Consider the following 20,305-nt stretch of genomic DNA (forward strand, 5'->3'; position numbering starts at 1 on the left):
CAAGTTCAGTAGTTTGTTCTGGATTTAGATGTTTGTATTAAAACATTTCACACAGTTTACAGTGAAACAGTTCATTAGTTTCAGGTTAATAGATCTGCGGTTTACAATAGAGCAGTTCAGCAGTTTACAGCAGATGAAACAATGAAATAATACGATGTTTGTTTTATTTTTTTTATAATGGAACACTTCAGTCATTGACACAAACAGTAAGACACATTAGAATGAACACATATAATAGAGATGGCAGTTACAGCCATGGCTCTAAGCATTTAAATGTCTCTTGATGTGCCAGCGTTACTGTTTTTCTACCGTTGTAAAGGTGCCACAGGGTACTGTTAGCCTAAAGTGCTGAGTGCTCCGAAAGGGCTGTTGTCTTCTAATTGCTTTAATAGCACCTGGCCAGTAATCCCAGGTAATTATTGAGCTGAAATTAGACAGCTACTTCAAATATCTCTTAAAAGAAGCAAAGACTGCCTCAGGAACTCACAGCTCTCTTATCGTACATGCCGGAAAGGTGACATGGAAAAGTGGTTGCGGTTTTGCATTCATGTGAAGCTTAACGTGTTCTCCTCCGCCCCTTTATAGCATGTGTGTATTCACAGAACACTTTGGTCCTCACATTTTATCATGCTCATTCTGTGGTCTTGGTAAATTAACTGCTCTAGATCTCTGATTGAATATAAAACCCTTTAATAGCAGAAATAAGCTTCTCATAATTAAATGGTTAAATCAAGACCCTCAAAACCTGAAATGTTCATCTCACAGATCGTGCCCTTCACAAAAAATAAAATACAACAGCGAAATGTTCAAAAGGATAACAAAAACAAAAAGCTTTGCTCATCCCCTCTGTTCACATTTAATGGTATAGTATGCCATTTCTGGATGTTAAAATATGTTCTTCTGTCACAGTTTAATGTGCAAAGACAACTTTAATAAGCCATTTGTAGGTTGAATCCCCTGAACAGTGTAAACATTGGGTTTGTAGCACTAATCAAACATTGCTCTGTTTTTTCGAGTAGCCCGACACAGCAACATGTGCTCAACCAGTGACGTGGTTTTGGTGCAGGCCTATCTGTTTATCTGACCAATGGCAGATAAACAGAGTGTTTGTAACATCTGTTTAAAAACATTCATTATTTTTGCAATTCCATTTGTAGAAATTACACACAAGGGTGAGATCCAGATCAAGCCATGACAGTGTGCAATCATTATATTTTAAACAATTTAATAAACAAAATGTTGAAAATATATTTTTGTCATTTTTACATGTGTTTTGTTGTTTTTATTTGAGTTCATTTGTATCTGCAGTTGTGGCAGCATCCTGAGCATTGTTATTAGTGTGGGTGTGTGTGTGTCCCTCTTCAGACTGAGAAAGCTCTCTGAGCCCTGAGGGCCCCTCACTTGACTTTTCCCTCCCGCTCTTTCAAGACAACCTTAACCTTTCAAATTGTGCAGACAGACATATAAACACACAAATATAATAATCTAAGAGGAAGGCATTCAATCCAGTCATGCACCTATATGACATCACTATTCCTTTAGTGAAATCACTGTTGCCTTTGTAATATCATTGTCCTTTTAAAGCGTCATATACTTTTTCAAAATTAAGTCATAGCAGGGATGTGATATATATTTGAGCTTTGGTCTCTGGTTTAAATGAGCCCTCTCTGGGCCCCTCTCAAGAATATTTTTTAAGCTGTGCACTTTCCTCTCCCTGCAGTTGAAACTTGTGTCCAAAAGGGGGCGTTGTTAAGCTGCCAAACATACATGGAACTTTCACCAGCTGATATTTAGCACTCTTATCAGGGGGCTGGCAGCATCTCTCTCCCTTTGCACACACTGCCATGCAGATCCACACAGATACCTGTCCTATGATAATGTATTTCTGCAGGATGAGCACTCTTTTATAGCATGTTAGATTTATATTTAGATGTGGAATCTATCAGGCTGCTTTGTATCAGATACTGTAGCTGCAAGGTTTGTCTCAGGTTATTTGATTATTTTATTAAAAAGTTATTGTGAGCAAAAAATGTGTGTATGTGTGCATGCCTGTGTGTGTGTGCGCGCGCTGTATAATATGAATTCCAAGCGATACGAATCCATAACGCAGCGTCTCCATTTTTAACGGGATTATGTCCGAAAGTGGCCAGACTCCTGGTGCGAAGGGGTTCTGCCGCTTTGTGTTTCTGGATTTGCGGGATTACAATTCTTGTTGCTTCATTTAGTTGGACTCTTAATTCAGACTGATACAGCTTCAAAGGCTAGTTTTTATTAATCATATGTTTACATTATCCATGGTCATACACTACTTACAGACCAAAGCGCTCATTAGAATGAGCATGTAAGTCTTTTGTGTGCATGTTTTTGAGTGTGTTTGTTCAAATTAGACAAGAGGGTTTCAGCAGAGGCGACTTTTAACAAAGCTGAGCTTACAAAGCTAATTGGAGTTAGATGGGGTGAATCCAATGCTCTTGTTTGGAATTTAAGAACTTTTGAAGAAAAGTTGGGCAATGAGAGATTTGTTTTTGTGTTTAAGAGAGAATATTTAGTGTATTTAAATGAGTTTGGTTTGACTCTATTTGTGTTTCTATATATTTACAGTTCATGTTTCAGTAAAATTAGTTTCCCCCTCTTTAGAATGATAATGAAAATAGCACAGTGGAAGTTGAGTGGGTGAATGAGGGCACATTCACCCACTAGTTCTGTATTAGTAACTATCATTAGTTAGTAACACACTTTTAACCCTTCAGGCCAACAAAGACTATTTTTGACCCATTAAGGCATGGAGTCATTTTGTAGAAATAATATATAATTGTGTTGTTTTGATAAACAAATAGCATGTACCATGTATCGATCTGGATATCTATTGTTTAGCATTTGTTCATTTCAAAGTAACTGTCATGTATATAATTTATAATAACAGTACAACTAAAATGTACTATGTTATACAACCATTTCAATAGCACATTGTCCTGTTTGTCTAGTGGTAACCTTTTCCCTTTGAATACAATTTTATATTACTCATATTACTATAATATCTATTTTATCCAAAGTGCATAAAAGCGAATAATCCTAAAGAGGTAACAATATGTGAAGTGCTGCAATATGCAGGTTCAAAAACATGTTTGTTTTGATAAAACAAAATTGCATCTGTACAGGGTTCTAGACATTTATATGCCCAAGGCAAAATTTGTGTTGGAGGCCTTCTTCCCCTCACAAAACATATTTCTGATTTGGAAACTAAAATAATTGATTTTGTTAGAGCAAACATCAGCTTTACTTTGGAGAAGTTTAGACAGTTAATTAATGTTTGTCATAGGTGTGTTCGACTTTATGCAGGCCTACGCAGACTGATCGTGCCTTTTAAGTAATGCATATTGGTTATACATTTGTTTTTATTATTATTATTTTGTATTAATTACTGGGGCATGCAAGAAAGTAGTAGCTCATTAAAATATTTACCTAATCATGTAATCTGCTTCAAACAGTATAATTTCTTTCAAAGATTCAGTGCCATCAATTTAGCAAGCTTTGGCAAATCTAATAAAAAATTTAAAAGTTTTCGACATGTTCTTCCTCAAAGGTGATCATTGTAGCAGCCCTGGTAACTTCTAAACAAAACTTTGTTACCTGATAAGATGATACAAATCTGTGCACCCCTGTCTCACAAGAGTTGCATTGTAGCAAGCCAATCAGAATGGATTTTCTTCATGTTCTTGCCATTTTGATGCAATATGCGTTTTAGATAAAAGCATCAGCCAAATGAATAAATATAAATGTAAAATGTAAATATGCTTGCTGTGAATGGTCTGTATTTCATGTATTTTCAAAGCAACTAAAACATAAGGGAGTGCAAAATAATCTGTCCCTTTCGTTACACATTTTGATATCAAAACATACTTTTGTTACTATTACAGTAATATTGATGTTACGATTAATTATAGCCATTTCTAAAACTCCAAAACGCCAAAGAAAATGCATTGTCTTATTTAATGCTTGTTAATAAACACTAATGTTATAAATTTAATACGCTTTAATTCATGTTTTTATTATCGTTCATTGTACTGGTTTCAGAATAGACCACTGAAAAGCCCTTTTCTGTCCACATCTGTATAGCCTGTTTGAGGAATTCATCGCATGGTGTTTCTCGAAGTAACATGCTCCATTCAGTATTTCTGAAGCAAAAGGTCAACATCCTTAATTCAGGCATCTAGATACTCACAGAATTGCGGGCAAACAGAAAATCGCCTCTCAGTTTCTGCTTCTCTTGTTTTTTCGTAAGCATTGCATACAAAATTTGTTGTTTTGTGGCTCTTGCGTAGAGGGAATATTACAGTACTTTGACCCTGAAAACACATCCATGATCATGCGCTGAAGATTGAGCACCCTAGATTTCACAATAGCAAAGTAGACATCAGAATAATTTTACATGTTATTTGTTCCAATGCTGATAATGGTCATTGTGTGTTTATTTTCCAAGTACTAGAATCAAAACTCATCACACACACATTTCACTTGTTACACACAGCCCCCCCAAGGCAATGCTGGTCCTTGGCAACACCAACCCTGCATCTGCACATCAGTTCATTTGAACAAATGAAAACTCCTGCTCAGCAATTGGAGATACTTGTTTTACATACATGCCTGTTGTAAAATTGTTAATGGCAAAAAGTGATTAAATGAACCAAAATGTTGAGCATCAAGAGAGAAAGACCTTTTTCTTTTGATTTCCCTCTCACATTCTCTCCATCTCTCTCTCTCTTTCTAGCCCAGTCCATTTCCTAGTCCTATCCTTGGGGGGAGGCAGAATGCGAGTCAGTCCCTGTTGGCCTGGTGCCGTGAGGTCACAAAAAACTACAGAGGAGTCAAAATCACCAACTTCACCACTTCCTGGAGGAACGGACTGGCATTCTGCGCCCTGTTACACAACTTCAGACCTAACCTCATGTGAGCTATGCACATACATTGACAACATGTAAACAGTCTTAAACAAGCCTCAGCACACACATTAAGTGTTTTCTAAGCCTGTTCAGTCAGCAGTACCTATGTTGAGTGCATGCAGGTGTCATTAATACACTTCATTACAGTAGCTCAGTACTCTTGAAACCGTTAAGTGAGGGTTGTCACAATTCTGTGATTTAATCTTGATTATATATATTCACTATTAATAAGAAATCTCAATTACAGTTACTTTACAATGAATTGGTATAATGATGTTATGGACATTCCTTACATTGCTCTGCATGGTTTGCTATTGTTCATCTAATTCCTTTTTTGTTGGAATTTATAAATTGTCTAAATAAATGAAACACACACACACACACACACACACACACACACACACACCCCTGCCTTTCTTTCTCTCTCCCTGTGAGAACCTCACAGTATGTGGGGGGTCTAATATGGTTTATGATGGAGAGTTTTTAATCCCTCTGTCTTATTTCTGCACATTTCTGTGTCTGGTCTCATCAGGATGACTCAAATCCTCCTTAATTACTACACTTAATGCACAAATCACAGTGCTGACAGTGCCATGGCCAACCACCCTCTGAGATTAGCATATGCTGAAGTACCAGGAACCAGGCCACCATCTCTTTATAGTAAAGATTCGCCATGTTTCGCCACTTGACTTGACTTGATGTTTTTAAACTTTTTTTCTTTCTTTTTTTAAAGTGTGGGAGGTTCATAGTCTCCAGTATCTCATTAACTCAAATATTAACACTGACACAACACTTTGCTTAACTTTTTTTAAGTTAACATGAAATCCAAATTGGCTCCATTTTCTTTCATAGTTTGTGTTTTACATTTACAAAAGATGCATGTACTGTATATAAATAAGAGACTGTAGTGTCTTTCTGACAAAAGAAGAGGACAGGAGACAAATAATGCTGTTTCTTTACATGTGTTTGTGAGTGTATGCCATAATAATAACAGGTACTGCAATCCTGGTACTGGAAAACAAGGTTACATGTCTGGTTTACCTAAAACTCATCCTCATGTGAGATGAACAAATAAATCAACAAAAAAAAAAGAATTGTTTAAAAATAAATAGATGGAAGTACCAGTACACTTCATACTGGCTGTAAGATGTTATACAAATAGCAGAGAAGAAGGTCTTTAGAAAGCTTTTTAAGTAAGCATTAAGGCCTAAGGGACAGAACCCAAGCCATATCAGAGTTAAAATAACATGTAACGAGTGCTAGAGCATATTTTGTATGCAAAATAAAGTATTTTGTCATTTCTAGAGCAGAATATGCCCACTAATGTTACTACTCTTGTTGAAGAGAAAAGACCCAAGGCACACACTTTTAGGGGAAGGGGGAGGGGGAGATGAAATGTTTAGTGTGATGAGTGGTTTGTTAAAAACGTGTCTTATTTTGTATGCATACACACATACTCTCACACTCTTTTTCAGTCATGTTGATTGCAGAGCTGTGAAATTGCATGTTACAGTTCTACAGCCATTACGTGTGAGATGCATTTTTAAAGGTATCTCTCTCTCTCTCTCGCTCTCTCTCTCTCTCTCTCTCTCTCTCTCGCTGTCCTGCTGCTCTTGCCTCCCTCCTAGTGACTACAAGGCTCTCAATCCTCAAGATATTAAAGAAAACAACAAAAAGGTAAATGCTACACACAGACACAAACACTCCATTTGTTTGTGCATCACTAATCCTCCTCATAGGTGATTTATTTTGTTATAACTCTGATTCTATCCCACCCAGCGTTCTCTAATTGCCACTTTCAGAATGCGGCTCCCCTGCCGACAGCTGGAAAGAGTGGTGTGCGTGTGCGTGTGCGTGCGTGCGTGCCTGTGTGTGTGTGTGTGTCTGTGTGTGTGTGTTTGCCTGCGTTTGTGTGTTCACATGCCTGTGTGGATGTTGTCACCTGGGAGTAGAAAGATAGCATCATAATTCATAAACAAGCTATAAATAAACTTTAATACAGGCTTCTCCACAGAGAGAGAAAGAAAGAGAGGGAGGTTGGAAGAAAAAATAAATAAAGGAATGTTAATCACACACTTAAAGGAGACCAAAGAGTCAAACAAACACACATACAGTACACCCAAACATGTGTACATAGTTGGAAGGACCTCCCATTAACTTCTGGTGCTCTTAAATTACTACAGAGGCGTTAACAATGACGATGATCCATGAAATACGATAATGGAAACACTTCACAATAAGGTTCCATGTGTTAACATTAGTTAATGCATTAGGTATCATGAACAAACAATTAACAATATATTTTTGCTATTGTTTAATGTTTGTTTTTGCTATTTTTTAATATTAGTTAATAAAAATCCAATTGTCCATTGTTAGTTCATGTTAGTTCATAGTGCATTAAATGAATAGTTCACCCAAAAATGAAAATGTACTCGCCCTTATGCCATCCCAGATGTGTGTGACTTTCTTAACTCAAATTAAGATTTTTAGAAGAATGCCTCTGCTCTTTTGGCCCATAAAATGCAAGTGAATGGATGCCAACATTTTGAAGCTCCAAAAATTAGTCATACTCATCAAGCTAAATGACAAAAAATCAGGTGTACATCCAGTTAAATGGGTAACGTTAGGGTTGACAATAACAGGGTGGACATTCAGTAGATAAATTGGCCACTACCTGGTCTGTGATTGACATAGAATTACATAGAATTTTTCAAGGGCCCAGTTTGGGTGGGCCTGGCTGTCACACAAGGCTTTGAGCATGCAAATAATTTTTTAACAACACAGCGGACCAGCATATGATGTCTTGCAAGAGGGCTTCTTGTTTTAGTAAATAACACTTCACAAATAACAAAATATCGGATTACATTTTTTTTTTCAAATATACCGTCAACTGACTTTCCAGCAGCAATAAAACACAGCGTTTGAAATATGTATCCTTTGAATTGAGCCAGTGGGTCAGTGTGTGACATATCAATCTTCTATTGGTCATGCGTCCTCTCGTCATCCAGATTCACAGCTCAGAGTTCACCAAGCTTGAACTTTGGTACGTAGCGTTGTGCGAAATTTTCCACATGAGTTTGCTTTTCCAGTCTCCCGCGTTTAGATGCATTTGAATGGGATGAAATGTAGTGTGTCTGCCCCTATAGCTTTCATACAGAAGGGTAGATCTTTATGAGTTTAATGGGACATCTAATTTGGATGAAAAAGAGATAATCAGTTATTTTATATTTCTTTATATTTCACTTTTTCTCAGTCTCTCTCTTTCTCTTTTTATTGTCCTCCTCCTTTCTCCTAGTCACTTTGTCATAGAAAAACCTGGAATTATCAGGGAACATTAAAATGTTTTCCAGGCCTGGAAATGTCATGGAGATTAATAAAATCTCAAATGTAACGGAAAAGTTAAGACTTTCACCTGCTTTTGCACTTGTGTATATGGTCGTCTGACAAAGTGATTTGATTTGATTTCATTGAGAATCATGGAAATTGCTATTGTGAATATGTATTTTACATTTTTTTTCTGCTCTAAAATATTTTATGAGCTAGATATTGTAAAACTTGTTCGCAAGCCATTTTGATGTCCTTTTCGACAGTGAATGTTTTATTAAATAGTCAAAACGGTTCACAAATCATTAAAAAATTATTAATTTACAGATCAGTCTGAATCAAAATGATATATGAATAATTTTGATATCCAGTATACAGGTGCTGGTCATATAATTAGAATATCATCAAAAAAGTTGATTTATTTCAGTAATTCCATTCAAAAAGTGAAACTTGGATAATGTATACATTCATTCAACACAGACTAATATATTTCAAGTGTTCATTCCTTTTAATTGATGATTATAACTGACAACTAATGAAAACCCCCAAAATCAGTATCTCAGAAAATTAGAATATTGTGAAAAGGTTCAATATTGAAGACTCCGGGTGCCACACTCTAATCAGCTAATTAACTCAAAACACCTGCAAAGGCCTTTAAATGGTCTCTCAGTCTAGTTCTGTAGGCTACACAATCATGGGGAAGACTGCTGACTTGACAGCTGTCCAAAAGACGCCCATTGACACCTTGCACAAGGAGGGCAAGACGCAAAAGGTCATTGCTAAAGAGGCTGGCTGTTCACAGAGCTCTGTGTCCAAGCACATTAATAGAGAGGCGAAGGGAAGGAAAAGATGTGGTAGAAAAAAATGTACAAGCAATAGGGATAACCACACCCTGGAGAGGATTGTGAAACAAAACCCATTCAAAAATGTGGGGGAGATTCACAAAGAGTGGACTGCAGCTGGAGTCAGTGCTTCAAGAACCACCACGCACAGACGTATGCAAGACATGGGTTTCAGCTGTCAAGCCACTCTTGAACAAGACACAGCGTCAGAAGCGTCTCGCCTGGACTAAAGACAAAAAGGACTGGAGTGGTCCAAAGTTATGTTCTCTGATGAAAGTCAATTTTGCATTTCCTTTGGAAATCAAGGTCCCAGAGTCTGGAGGAAGAGAGGAGAGGCACAGAATCCACGTTGCTTGAAGTCCAGTGTAAAGTTTCCACAGTCAGTGATGGTTTGGGGTGATATGTCATCTGCTGGTGTTGATCCACTGTGTTTTCTGAGGTCCAAGGTCAATGCAGCCGTCTACTAGGAAGTTTTAGAGCACTTCCTGCTGCTGACCAACTTTATGGAGATGCAGATTTCATTTTCCAACAGGACTTGGCACCTGCACACAGTGCCAAAGCTACCAGTACCTGGTTTAAGGACCATGGTATCCCTGTTCTTAATTGGCCAGCAAACTCGCCTGACCTTAACCATATAGAAAATCTATGGGGTATTGTGAAGAGGAAGATGCGATACGCCAGACCCAACAATGCAGAAGAGCTGAAGGCCACTATCAGAGCAACCTGGGCTCTCATAACACCCGAGCAGTGCCACAGACTGATCGACTCCATGCCACACCGCATTGCTGCAGTAATTCAGGCAAAAGGAGCCCCAACTAAGTATCGAGTGCTGTACATGCTCATACTTTTCATGTTCATACTTTTCAGTTGGCCAACATTTCTAAAAATCCTTTTTTTGTATTGGTCTTAAGTAATATTCTAATTTTCGGAGATACTGACTTTGGGATTTTCATTAGTTGTCAGTTTTAATCATCACAATTAAATGAAATAAACATTTGAAATATATCAAAGTTTCACTTTTTTAATGGAATTACTGAAATAAATCAACTTTTTGATGATATTCTTATTATATGACCAGCACCTGTATATATCCAGTCTTCAAAAGCCCCTGGAGAAGTCAAGAAAATGTATTGGTCAAAAAGGATGGGAACCCTGTTTCTCTCTTTCTCTCTCTTGTTTTACACTCTATCTTGTTCCATCCATCCATTATTATCTCTCAAATGCCTGTTTAAATAAACCGCCAGGTGGCTGTGCCAACAAGGATTACTCCAAGCAATCTCGCTTTTCCTCTGTCTTTCAAACACACGCAGCGCAGGATACGTACAAGTGTATATTTGCTAAAGAGTTGCGTCCTCGATTTGCTTGCAATCTATTTGGATGTTTGGATGTATAAAACTTGCTAATGTGCTAATTCCACTGTAATTCTACTCCACTGAACGCTCACTGTATTCTGGAGCTGTGCAGATTAACTCCTATTGTAGCCCTCAGAATAACTCCATTTTGATTTTATTAGGTTTATTTTATGTGCTGCTCTCTCTCCTCTCTCTCCAGTCCTTTTATCTGTTATCACCTTATCTCTACACTCAATACCTGCAGTCACTTCCTGCAAGCTCATTTCCTGCCCTCTCCTTTTCGCCCTATCATGTGCATGGTTTTCCTCTTTCTCTCTCTCTCTCTCTCCAACACACCAAAGATTGCATATTCTCTCTCTCAATGTTAAATGACTATCCCAAGCTGAGGAGGTTAAGAGCACTCTCTATACCCTCCCATACATGCTCACATTTATATAAACAGCATTCACAGCATTCATTTTCATGTGATAGAATCAGTTCAACCCTCTCTGGCCCAGCCATGATTGCAATAGTCTCCATTGAAATATGACAGATAAGAGCAATCAATAGCAGATGGTAGAGGAGAGGATGGTTTGGTCATACAGGCACTGAAAAGAATTATTTTCTATGTATGTGTGTGCTGAGAGCGAGAGTTGCAGTAATTTCCCATGATATCTGATCTTTGTGTGTATGTGCACATGTGTGTATGTGTTCCTGTGTTCCTCGATAAATGTGCAGACAAGGGAAAAGCCCCTCTGGCTGTGTGTGTGACTGACAGCGATGGATACCCGTCAATCATTCAGCAATGTCATTCACATAACAAAATGCTTTTCATTATTCATTTAGCATGGGGGAGGGGCCAATAGACCAGAGCTGCAAGAGAAAGTCTTAAATACACAATTGCACAGTTCACACAGGTTATTAGCACTGCTTCATTTACTGTAGACACCAATAGAGAGTAAGCACCAAATTTTTGTTAGTTGAATAAATAGTTGTTTGTTGAATTTATTTATTTATTTGTATTGCTTGTGTAATTAACGCAGTTCATCTGAAGGATATTTTTGGGCTTAACCATCTAGATGTGCTTACACACAAACACATTTGCTGTTTACACAGTGAATGTTTTAATGGATAATGATTTGTTGATTTGCAGACTGAAACATTGAGTGTGAAAGACAACTAACTATCTTGTCTGTTGTTTGTGAATTTAGTTTTTTAATTCTTTTTAAGGTACTTCTTTCTCCCTTTAACATCAGTAACATAATGTGTTTAACATAAACACACTCTACAGTTAAGGCTACATTCACACTCCAATCTAATATGCCCAATTCAGAATTTTTTGTAATCAGATATAATTTTTTAAGCTTGATCACAAGACCTTTTATTATGTGTTTTGTATATGAATTCTAAATTATTTTTAATCAATGCGTTATATATTCAATATTTATTTAATATGATATATACACTGATCATTCACAACATTAAGACCACTGACAGGTGAAGTGAATAACATTTATTATCTCGTTACAATGGCACCTGTCAAGGGGTGGGATATATTAGGCAGCAAGTGAACAGTCAGTTCTTGAATTTCATGGGTTGGAAGCAGGAAAAATGGGCAAGTGTAAGGATCTTAGTGACTTTGAAAAGGGCCAAATTGTGATGGCTAGACGACTGGGTCAGAGCATCTTCAAATGGGAGGTCTTGTGGAGTGTTCCCGGTATGCAGTGTTTGGTACCTACCAAAAGTGGCCCAAGGAAGGGCAACCGGTGAACCAGTGATAGGGTCATGGTGCTAAGGCTCATTGATGCACGTGTGGAGCAAAAGCTAGCCCGTCTGTTTCGAACCCACAGAAGAGCTACTGTAGCACAAATTGCTGAAAACCTTAATGCTGGCCATGATAGAAAGGTGTCAGAACACACAGTTCGTCGCAGCTTGCTGCGTATGGGGCTGCATAGCCGCAGACCTGTCAGAGTGGCCATGCTGACCCCTGTCCACCGCTGAAAGCACCTACAATGGGCACGTGAACATCAGAACTGGACCATGGAGAAATGGAAGAAGGTGGCCTAGTCCAGTGAATCACATTTTCTTTTAAATCATGTGGACGATCGAGTGTGTGTGCATCGTTTACCTAGAGAGAGAGAGAGAGATGGAGAGACAGAGCGTGTGCGATCACCTGTTGCAACACCCAAGCAGAGATGCTGTCAGCTTTCAGAAGATCAGCTTTCTCAGTGGAAAAATAGCCCTTCAAGTGGGGGTATTTCTCCCTATTTCGCGGTAGCTGGTGCACAAGAGTCTTTAAATAATCAGCCTGTTGTGTTTCTCAGCTGTGATGAGCGTTAATGCTGAAGTTGTTCATTCAAAGCAGTTTAAAGCTATTTTCTAGCTTAAGTAGTATAGTAGTAATAAGAGTGATCATGAGCACTGTTGTATGTAAACACTGACTGAACACTGATATATATATATATATATATATATATATATATGTGTATGTATGTACGCATGTATATTAAAATTAAAACTAATTTTTTAACCACTCCAAAGATTGCATATTAGCAAACTATAGTTTTGGTAAGTCATTAAGGACATCTTCATTTTGCATGACACAAGTTATTTTTCCAACAATTGTTTACAGACAGATTGCTTAACTTTGAATTGACTAAATCGCAACTTGATTATTGACTATATTCCAGTGGGTCAGATGTTTACATACACTAAGTTAACAGTGCCTTTAAGCAGCTTGGAAAATTCCAGAAAATTATGTCAAGCCTTTATGCAATTAGCCAATTAGCTTCTGATAGACTAATTGGATAACTCAAGGCAATTGGCTGTGTACCTGTGGATGTATTTTAAGACTTACCTTTAAACTCAGCACCTCTGCTTGACATCATGTGAAAATCAAAAGAAATCAGTCAAGACCTCACAAAATTGTGGACCTCACAAGTCTGGTTCATCCTTGGGAGCAATTTCCGAAAGCCTGAAGTTAAAATGTTCATCTTTACAAACAATAGTGTACAAGTATATACACCATGGGACCACACAGCCGTCATACCGCTCAGGATGGAGACGCATTCTGTTTCCTAGAGGTTAACATAGTTTGGTGCGAAAAGTTAAAATCAATCCCAGAACAAGGGCAAAGTACCTTGTGAAGATGCTGGAGGAAACAGGTAGAGAAGTATCTATATCCACAGTAAAGCGAGTCCTATATCAACATAACCTGTAAGGCTGCTCAGCAAGGAAGAAGCCACTACTCCAAAACCACCATAAAAAAAGCCAGTACTCTTTGTCCCCAAGTGCACATAGGGACAGAGATCTTACTTTTTGGAGAAATGTCCTCCTGTCTGATGAAAGAAAAATTTAACTGTTTGGCCATAATGACCATAATTATGATTGGAGGAAAAAGGATGAGGCTTGCGAAACTAATATCTCCATCCGAAACATGAAGCATGGGGGTTGGCAGCATCATGTTGTGGGTGCTTTGCTCTAGGAGGGACTGGTGCACTTCACAAAATACATGGCATGATGAGGATGGAAAATTATGAGAATATATTGATGCAACATCTCAAAGCATTAGCCAGGACGTTAAAGCTCAGGTCTTCCAAATGGACAATGACCCCAAGCATACCTCCAAAGTTGTGGCAAAGGACAACAAAGTTAAGGTATTGGAGTGGCCATCACAAAGCCTTTATTAAGAATTTATGTAGGAATATAAAGTCATGTGACTGAGTATGTAATCCTCAATGTTGCTCTTGTTATTCTGAAATGCCGGAGCCAAAGCCTGACATCAAAATGATTGGCTATTACCTTGCAGAACAATCTGACATGCTTTTGCTCCCAGATATAAGGGATCTGCAGCAAACATGATATTTGTCTGGGTTGTATTTTTTGCGTGCTCTAAAATGTATTTTATTTATTACATTTCATAAGCCAACTTCCCCAGAAGTAACAATTTTGTCCTCCAAAACACATGGGAGGGAGATGCTGCTTTATTCCTAAATAGTTTTTGCAATATTCAGATTTTTTGCATAAATTGAATGTCAAATTGGATAGAAACAGTAGTATAACATTCAAATAATAATATAGCTGTGGTGCGAATGTAGTCAAAAGCCCAAAATATACTTTGGTTAGATGCGAACGCTAGGTGTCTGCATACAGGATACATGATCTAAATTTCATCAACAGTGTTCTTGAGCACTGAACGTGTGGAGCCTGCCCCTGGAATTATTTGCATGAATTAATAGGTCCACAACATAGCAGCACTCGCATTTGAGACCTTGCTGTCGCAAAGAAGTGCAAGAAGACAATGTAAATGCTGGTGAACAACAGGAGATAATGTTGGCAACAACAACAGTGGATGTGAAGTGAACGTGTGTGAGGAGGTCAGGAGATATCTGAATTTGTATAACTTCAATCCGAAGGCCTGTAAAGACATATTTATGGGTCTAAAAACTCCTGAAGAGAAGTAGTCCAGTATGTCATAGCTGTCATGGTGTGCATGCGCTAACCATGTATTTGCACTACCAGTCAAATGGAGTATACTTGGAAAGGCTGAGCTTTCAACTGTACGCATATGCTAAGTGTTCGTGTCAACCGAAGTATACGTTGGGCTTAAGTGTAAGAGTCCTAATTAGGCATTTGTATTCTGTTTGTTTCACCACATTTATTTTTGTTTAAACCCAAACAACACAACTGCAGACAAAGGTCTTTGTCACCATTGATATTGTTAGTATTCAGCAAACAGGAAAAAGAGACTGAACGAAAGAAAGAAAGATATGATTAATTGTAAATTGAGAATCGGCTTACCTTTGATTATCCCACTCTCTCATGCCAATAAAGGGGACTAACCTGATAAAGTCTGTAGATGGGTAAGGGGGAGAGTTAGAGACAATAGTTAACACTTGCCAACAGGCTGAAATTCAGTCGGCCATCAGCCCAACTGATAGCAGCTCTGTAAATGAGAATCGGGGAGGGGGAGACAGACGGGTAATGTGTAGGGTTTTCTTTATACTGTTGTATTCTCAAATTCTTAAGAGAAAGGAAAAGTAACTTTTCTTTCATTCATTTGGTGGATTACTGCGATAATGTCAGCAGGTTTACTTATACTTCTTCGTCTGTTTCTCTGTCTCTCCCTCTATCTCCTGATCAGGGATTGAGTTTGGCCGTTTGATTATCTGCCTGTTCTCCTCAACCGGACAAATCAGTGCAATTATACTGACTGCCGAGAGAGAGAGAGATTGACAGAAAGAGGGGAGAAAGAGAGTGAGAAATTGAGAGAGATGGAAGGAGGGAGAGTGGGAGATGAATGTGATAAGTCTGAGGCCGGATTAGTTTAGTGTTTCTTGGTATCGTGCTCTCTTATCATGGAGAACCATCCTTGACATTAGCTGTCAGCGCCTGCTGCATCCTACTGATCCCAGCTTGTCTTATCCCAAATCTAATTCCTGCATGCACCCTACACCCTACCTGCCTATTCCTTCCTTTACACCCAATTTTCCTCCCACTCTACACCCTATCTATAACCTACTTTTCCACCCTTCATCCTATAGCCTATCCTGCCCCTTTATCTTTTACCAAATACCCTACCCCACCCATCGTATTACCTTTCACCCTAAACCCCTACCCTTCCCATTTCCATTATTCCCCATCATTTCACCATTCAATATACACCCTACCATTCCTTCCCACCCTACACCCAATTTCCTATGTTTCCCTTTCACCTGTCAGCTCACAGCCTACACTTCCCTCTGACTCCACACTTTCCTTCTCTCAGCCTTCACTCTTCACCCCACACCCTGTAAAGCTCTCCCACTCTGCACCCTTGTCGTCCCTAAAAGCTGAAACACACTTTATGCAAGTACATGAATGCAGATGCTTCTAACGATGCAAGTTCTTTTTTTTTTGCACTGGTACATTCCAAAACGTGTGAAGGCCACAATTTATAGCACAGTGCAAGTAGGCATTGCATTCTCAATATTGCCGCAAGGTGCTCTATAAGAGATAATAGTGTGAACTGTCCACTTCTATGATGAGTTTTCTCTTTCAAGCCTTGTACTGTTATGGTGGAGCCAGAGTTTGTTCTAAGTCAGTTGACTTTCACCTATACCTAACCTTGCCTGTTTTGATACATTTGATACTCCTCATTGTTTTTTTTGTCTTGTGTGTAGGCATATGATGGCTTTGCCAGTCTGGGCATCTCCCGTCTTCTGGAGCCATCTGACATGGTTCTTCTGGCCATCCCGGATAAGTTGACAGTGATGACGTACCTGTATCAGATCCGGGCACATTTCAGTGGTGAGGAACTCAACGTAGTGCAGATTGAAGCCAACAGCAGCCGTAGCACATACAAAGTTGGAGACTTTGAGACTGACACGAACAGTTCCATTGACCAGGATAAGTTCTACGCTGAGCTTAATGACATTAATTGCGAGTCCTCCAAACAGCTGGATTTTGTAGCAACCAATGGTGGGCATGTTGAGACAGCAGAGCAGGAAGTGCAGTCAGTTAGGTCAGGTGGGGGATCTAGTTCTCCATCGGCCTCCTCAGGAGAAGTTCTAAAAGTAACTCCATCTTTACGGGCATCTACGGTTGTTGCAGGGGATCATGTCTCTCCAGCAACTCTGTTGGTCAAAGAACCTCACCCACAACCAGCCCAGTGTACCAGAACCGGCCTGGACACATCTCCCACCCAACCCCTCGCTACAGAACAGAGAAAACTTCTCAAAGCTGATACACTGGACATGAGTGACCTGTCTCACAGGCTGGAGAGAGAAAAGGAGATAGGGCTGTTGGGTGGGTTCACTACCACTGACACCAGAGACTCCAGGGAGCAGCATTATCCTCAACGGGCTATCGAGAAAGTAACAGAGTCTGGTTCGGCCACGTGGCAAACTGGGCCTTCGCTAGTAAATGCACACAAACTGGGGTTCACTTATAACAGAGACGCTGATCTAATCAAGAAGAAGAGAGCGAGTTTGCGCCATTCTGAATCTGACAGCAGTGCCCAGATGAACCACACACACACCCCTGCTAAACATGCACAGGTAAATGTGAACACGCATGCCTGCTTAAAAATGTACACACACTCCCTAGGTATGGGCAGGAGTACGTTGAATTAACCACATTGATTGATCATGAAAACACAATAATTGTAGCATTTCAAGAAACCTTTTTTAATACATTAAATTTGTGATAAATATTGTGGTCCAAGTTGGGCCAGCTACAGTTTACAGGACGCTTTCATTTTTGGGAGCAACAGCACTTAACACTCTATTTGGAGAGGCCCTTTTTTAAGTTGAACTTATTATCTTTATATCTTAAAACAACATGGCAGTAATGGCATTAGATGTTAAAAAACACAGATATCCATGCAACACAGCGAGAAAAGACCATCTGACACATGTACATTAAACAACAATTATAAAGAATTTATTGTATGGCTCTCCCAAAACTCACCCACCACCCATCCACATACCCCATCCCAAAATTACCAAAATCACTAATAGTCTTCACACAAATAAATCCATCATTAACACCATGAAATGTAAAACACAGATGCATGATTTCAGGCAACAAACATTCATACACATGCATGTTAAATGAATTTTGCCTGAACACTCACAACAGAAAAGCAGTTACAGTTTAAACGAGTTACAAGGAAAAGCTGATATATAAAATCACAGCACATAAAACAATTTAAAGTCTTTTACATGTTTCATATTTTTGCCATTTTGTGAGACGTGTGATCGGTCCAGACAGCTGCCTCGTGTCACTCGGAGTGGCATGTCATTATGTACGGGCCATCCCGCCTGCAGCTCTAATACTGACACGGGTTATAGCGTGTTCCGCATGAGAGCCTCTCCTCATCTATACAGCGTGCACACACACACACTTGTGGGTATTTCGGTTCGGACAACTTTTATCACACACTTTCTGTGTATCGCTTTCATTCCTTCCACTGAATAACTTTCCAGCTTAGATTTGTCATGATTTTATTTTGACATGCCATCAAGGCCTCAGTTGTGACATGAGAGGTGAGTTACCATGGAGACTGTTGCTTGGCGCCACCTTTAGTTTGATGGCACTTTATTTGGTTCTTTCACTGATTGTGTTGTGTCTCTGCTGCTATAGCACTGTGCATGTAAATAAATACCTAGGTGTCAACTGTTAACTGTTTGGATGCTAATATTTTATCTGGTGTCAATGAGATCTATTCAAGGAACGAAAACCAAAAACAAGCAAAACTCTTTGGAGAATTTAACCAAAAACTTGAAAGGGAAGACATGTTTGGTTTAAATGCTGGCAACCGGTTAATTTTGTACAAATAATTTTTTCATACAAACATAGGTCAAAGGGTTTAATTCTGAAAAAATTAAGCTTTCCTATTTTAGTAGAACACAAGCATGTGCTTTGATCCTGAAGAATATCAAGTACATTTCTCAGTTGTTTCCATGTCTTCACTGAATTATTGTTAGATATTGATTGATTGAAGTTTATTTCGAGCAAAATAAAATTATATATACATATATATTAACACACACACACACACACAAATAAAAAAATAAAAATAACATAGCACAGCTTATCTCCCATATACATAGATATAAATATATACACATATACACACATATTATTTACACTTATAATAGTTGCTCGAAAGGGAGTGGAAAGAAGTATAACTTATTTACTCCCACCCCCAATTCCTTCCCATATATTACCCCATATATCTGCTGCCATTAACAGTTAAATAAATACTAATTTATTTGTTTTGATAATATTTATTTGATATTATAGTTTCTTACAATTACATTATGCTATCTCACTAATCACTATAATGCTATATGATAATCCTTGTTATCGTAAACATTCAAATATGTCCCGATATCTATAATAATACATAAAATATGTATTATTATATTTTAAAACTATGTTTAAACAATATGCTAGGATATGGTTCTATAAATAAAATATAACCATATCCTAGCATATTGATTAAACATAGTTTTATAATAACAGTAATATCAATAATAATTAATAATAATCACTATCATTATTTACTCAGCTATGTACACTTATCCCACTCTTTTGTAATTGTGTCACCATTTACAATTTCAAAATAAATAAATAGGAACCGTTTATAATCCTAAATACTTAGGTTTATTTTACCATAACCAGTACCCCTCCCAATCACAAACACAAGAGCACCCAGATCCCTCACTCAGTCTCATATTTGATCAACACCATTTCTTTAAATTTGAATTTGAATTGGTGAATATTTGGGCATTGCTTGAACTGTATCCCCAAACCATTCCAAAGTCTGACACCACACACAGACACACACAAGCTTTTCCTGGTGGTTCTCACCGCCTGGACTTTAAAGTTTTCACATCCCCTCAGGTTATAGTATCTTCTTAAAAAAATACTTTTGAATATTACCCGGCAGATCATTTTTGTTGGCTTTATACAAGAATTGAGCAGTATAAAAATCAACTAGATCAAAAAGTTTTAAAATTTTAGATTGCAAAATCAAGTTTGTATGATCAAAATATCCCAACTTGTGTATGATTCTAACTGCTCGTTTTTGGAGTAAGAAGAGGGTATGTAGCAAACTTTTATAATTATTGCCCCAAATTTCTATACAATAAGTTAAATAGGGCAGAACCAGTGAACAATACAATATATATAGTGCATTATATTCCAAGACGTATTTAACTTTATTAATTATAGAAATACTTTTAGATACTTTGCCTTGTATGTATCTGATGTGTGGTTTCCAACTTAATTTACTATCAATAGTTATTCCCAAGAATTTAATTTCTGACACTATTTCTAATGTAACACCATCAATACTGAATAATATTTCTGCGTTTTCTTT

General features: G+C 38.1%; 1 protein-coding gene across 3 annotated transcripts in view; it reads left to right on the forward strand.

Moving 5' to 3' along the window:
- Nucleotides 1–20,305, forward strand: part of ehbp1 (EH domain binding protein 1) — a 190,321-nt gene that overhangs the window by 88,767 nt on the left and 81,249 nt on the right. For all 3 annotated transcript variants that reach the window (XM_052153523.1, XM_052153524.1, XM_052153525.1), the window contains 3 exons: nucleotides 4,769–4,947; nucleotides 6,569–6,617; nucleotides 16,599–17,474. In XM_052153523.1, coding sequence (XP_052009483.1) covers nucleotides 4,769–4,947; nucleotides 6,569–6,617; nucleotides 16,599–17,474 — 1,104 coding nt within the window. The remainder of the gene's footprint in view (nucleotides 1–4,768; nucleotides 4,948–6,568; nucleotides 6,618–16,598; nucleotides 17,475–20,305) is intronic.

Source organism: Xyrauchen texanus, chromosome 22 (genome assembly GCF_025860055.1).
Source record: "Xyrauchen texanus isolate HMW12.3.18 chromosome 22, RBS_HiC_50CHRs, whole genome shotgun sequence".
Taxonomy (NCBI): Eukaryota; Metazoa; Chordata; class Actinopteri; order Cypriniformes; family Catostomidae; genus Xyrauchen; species Xyrauchen texanus.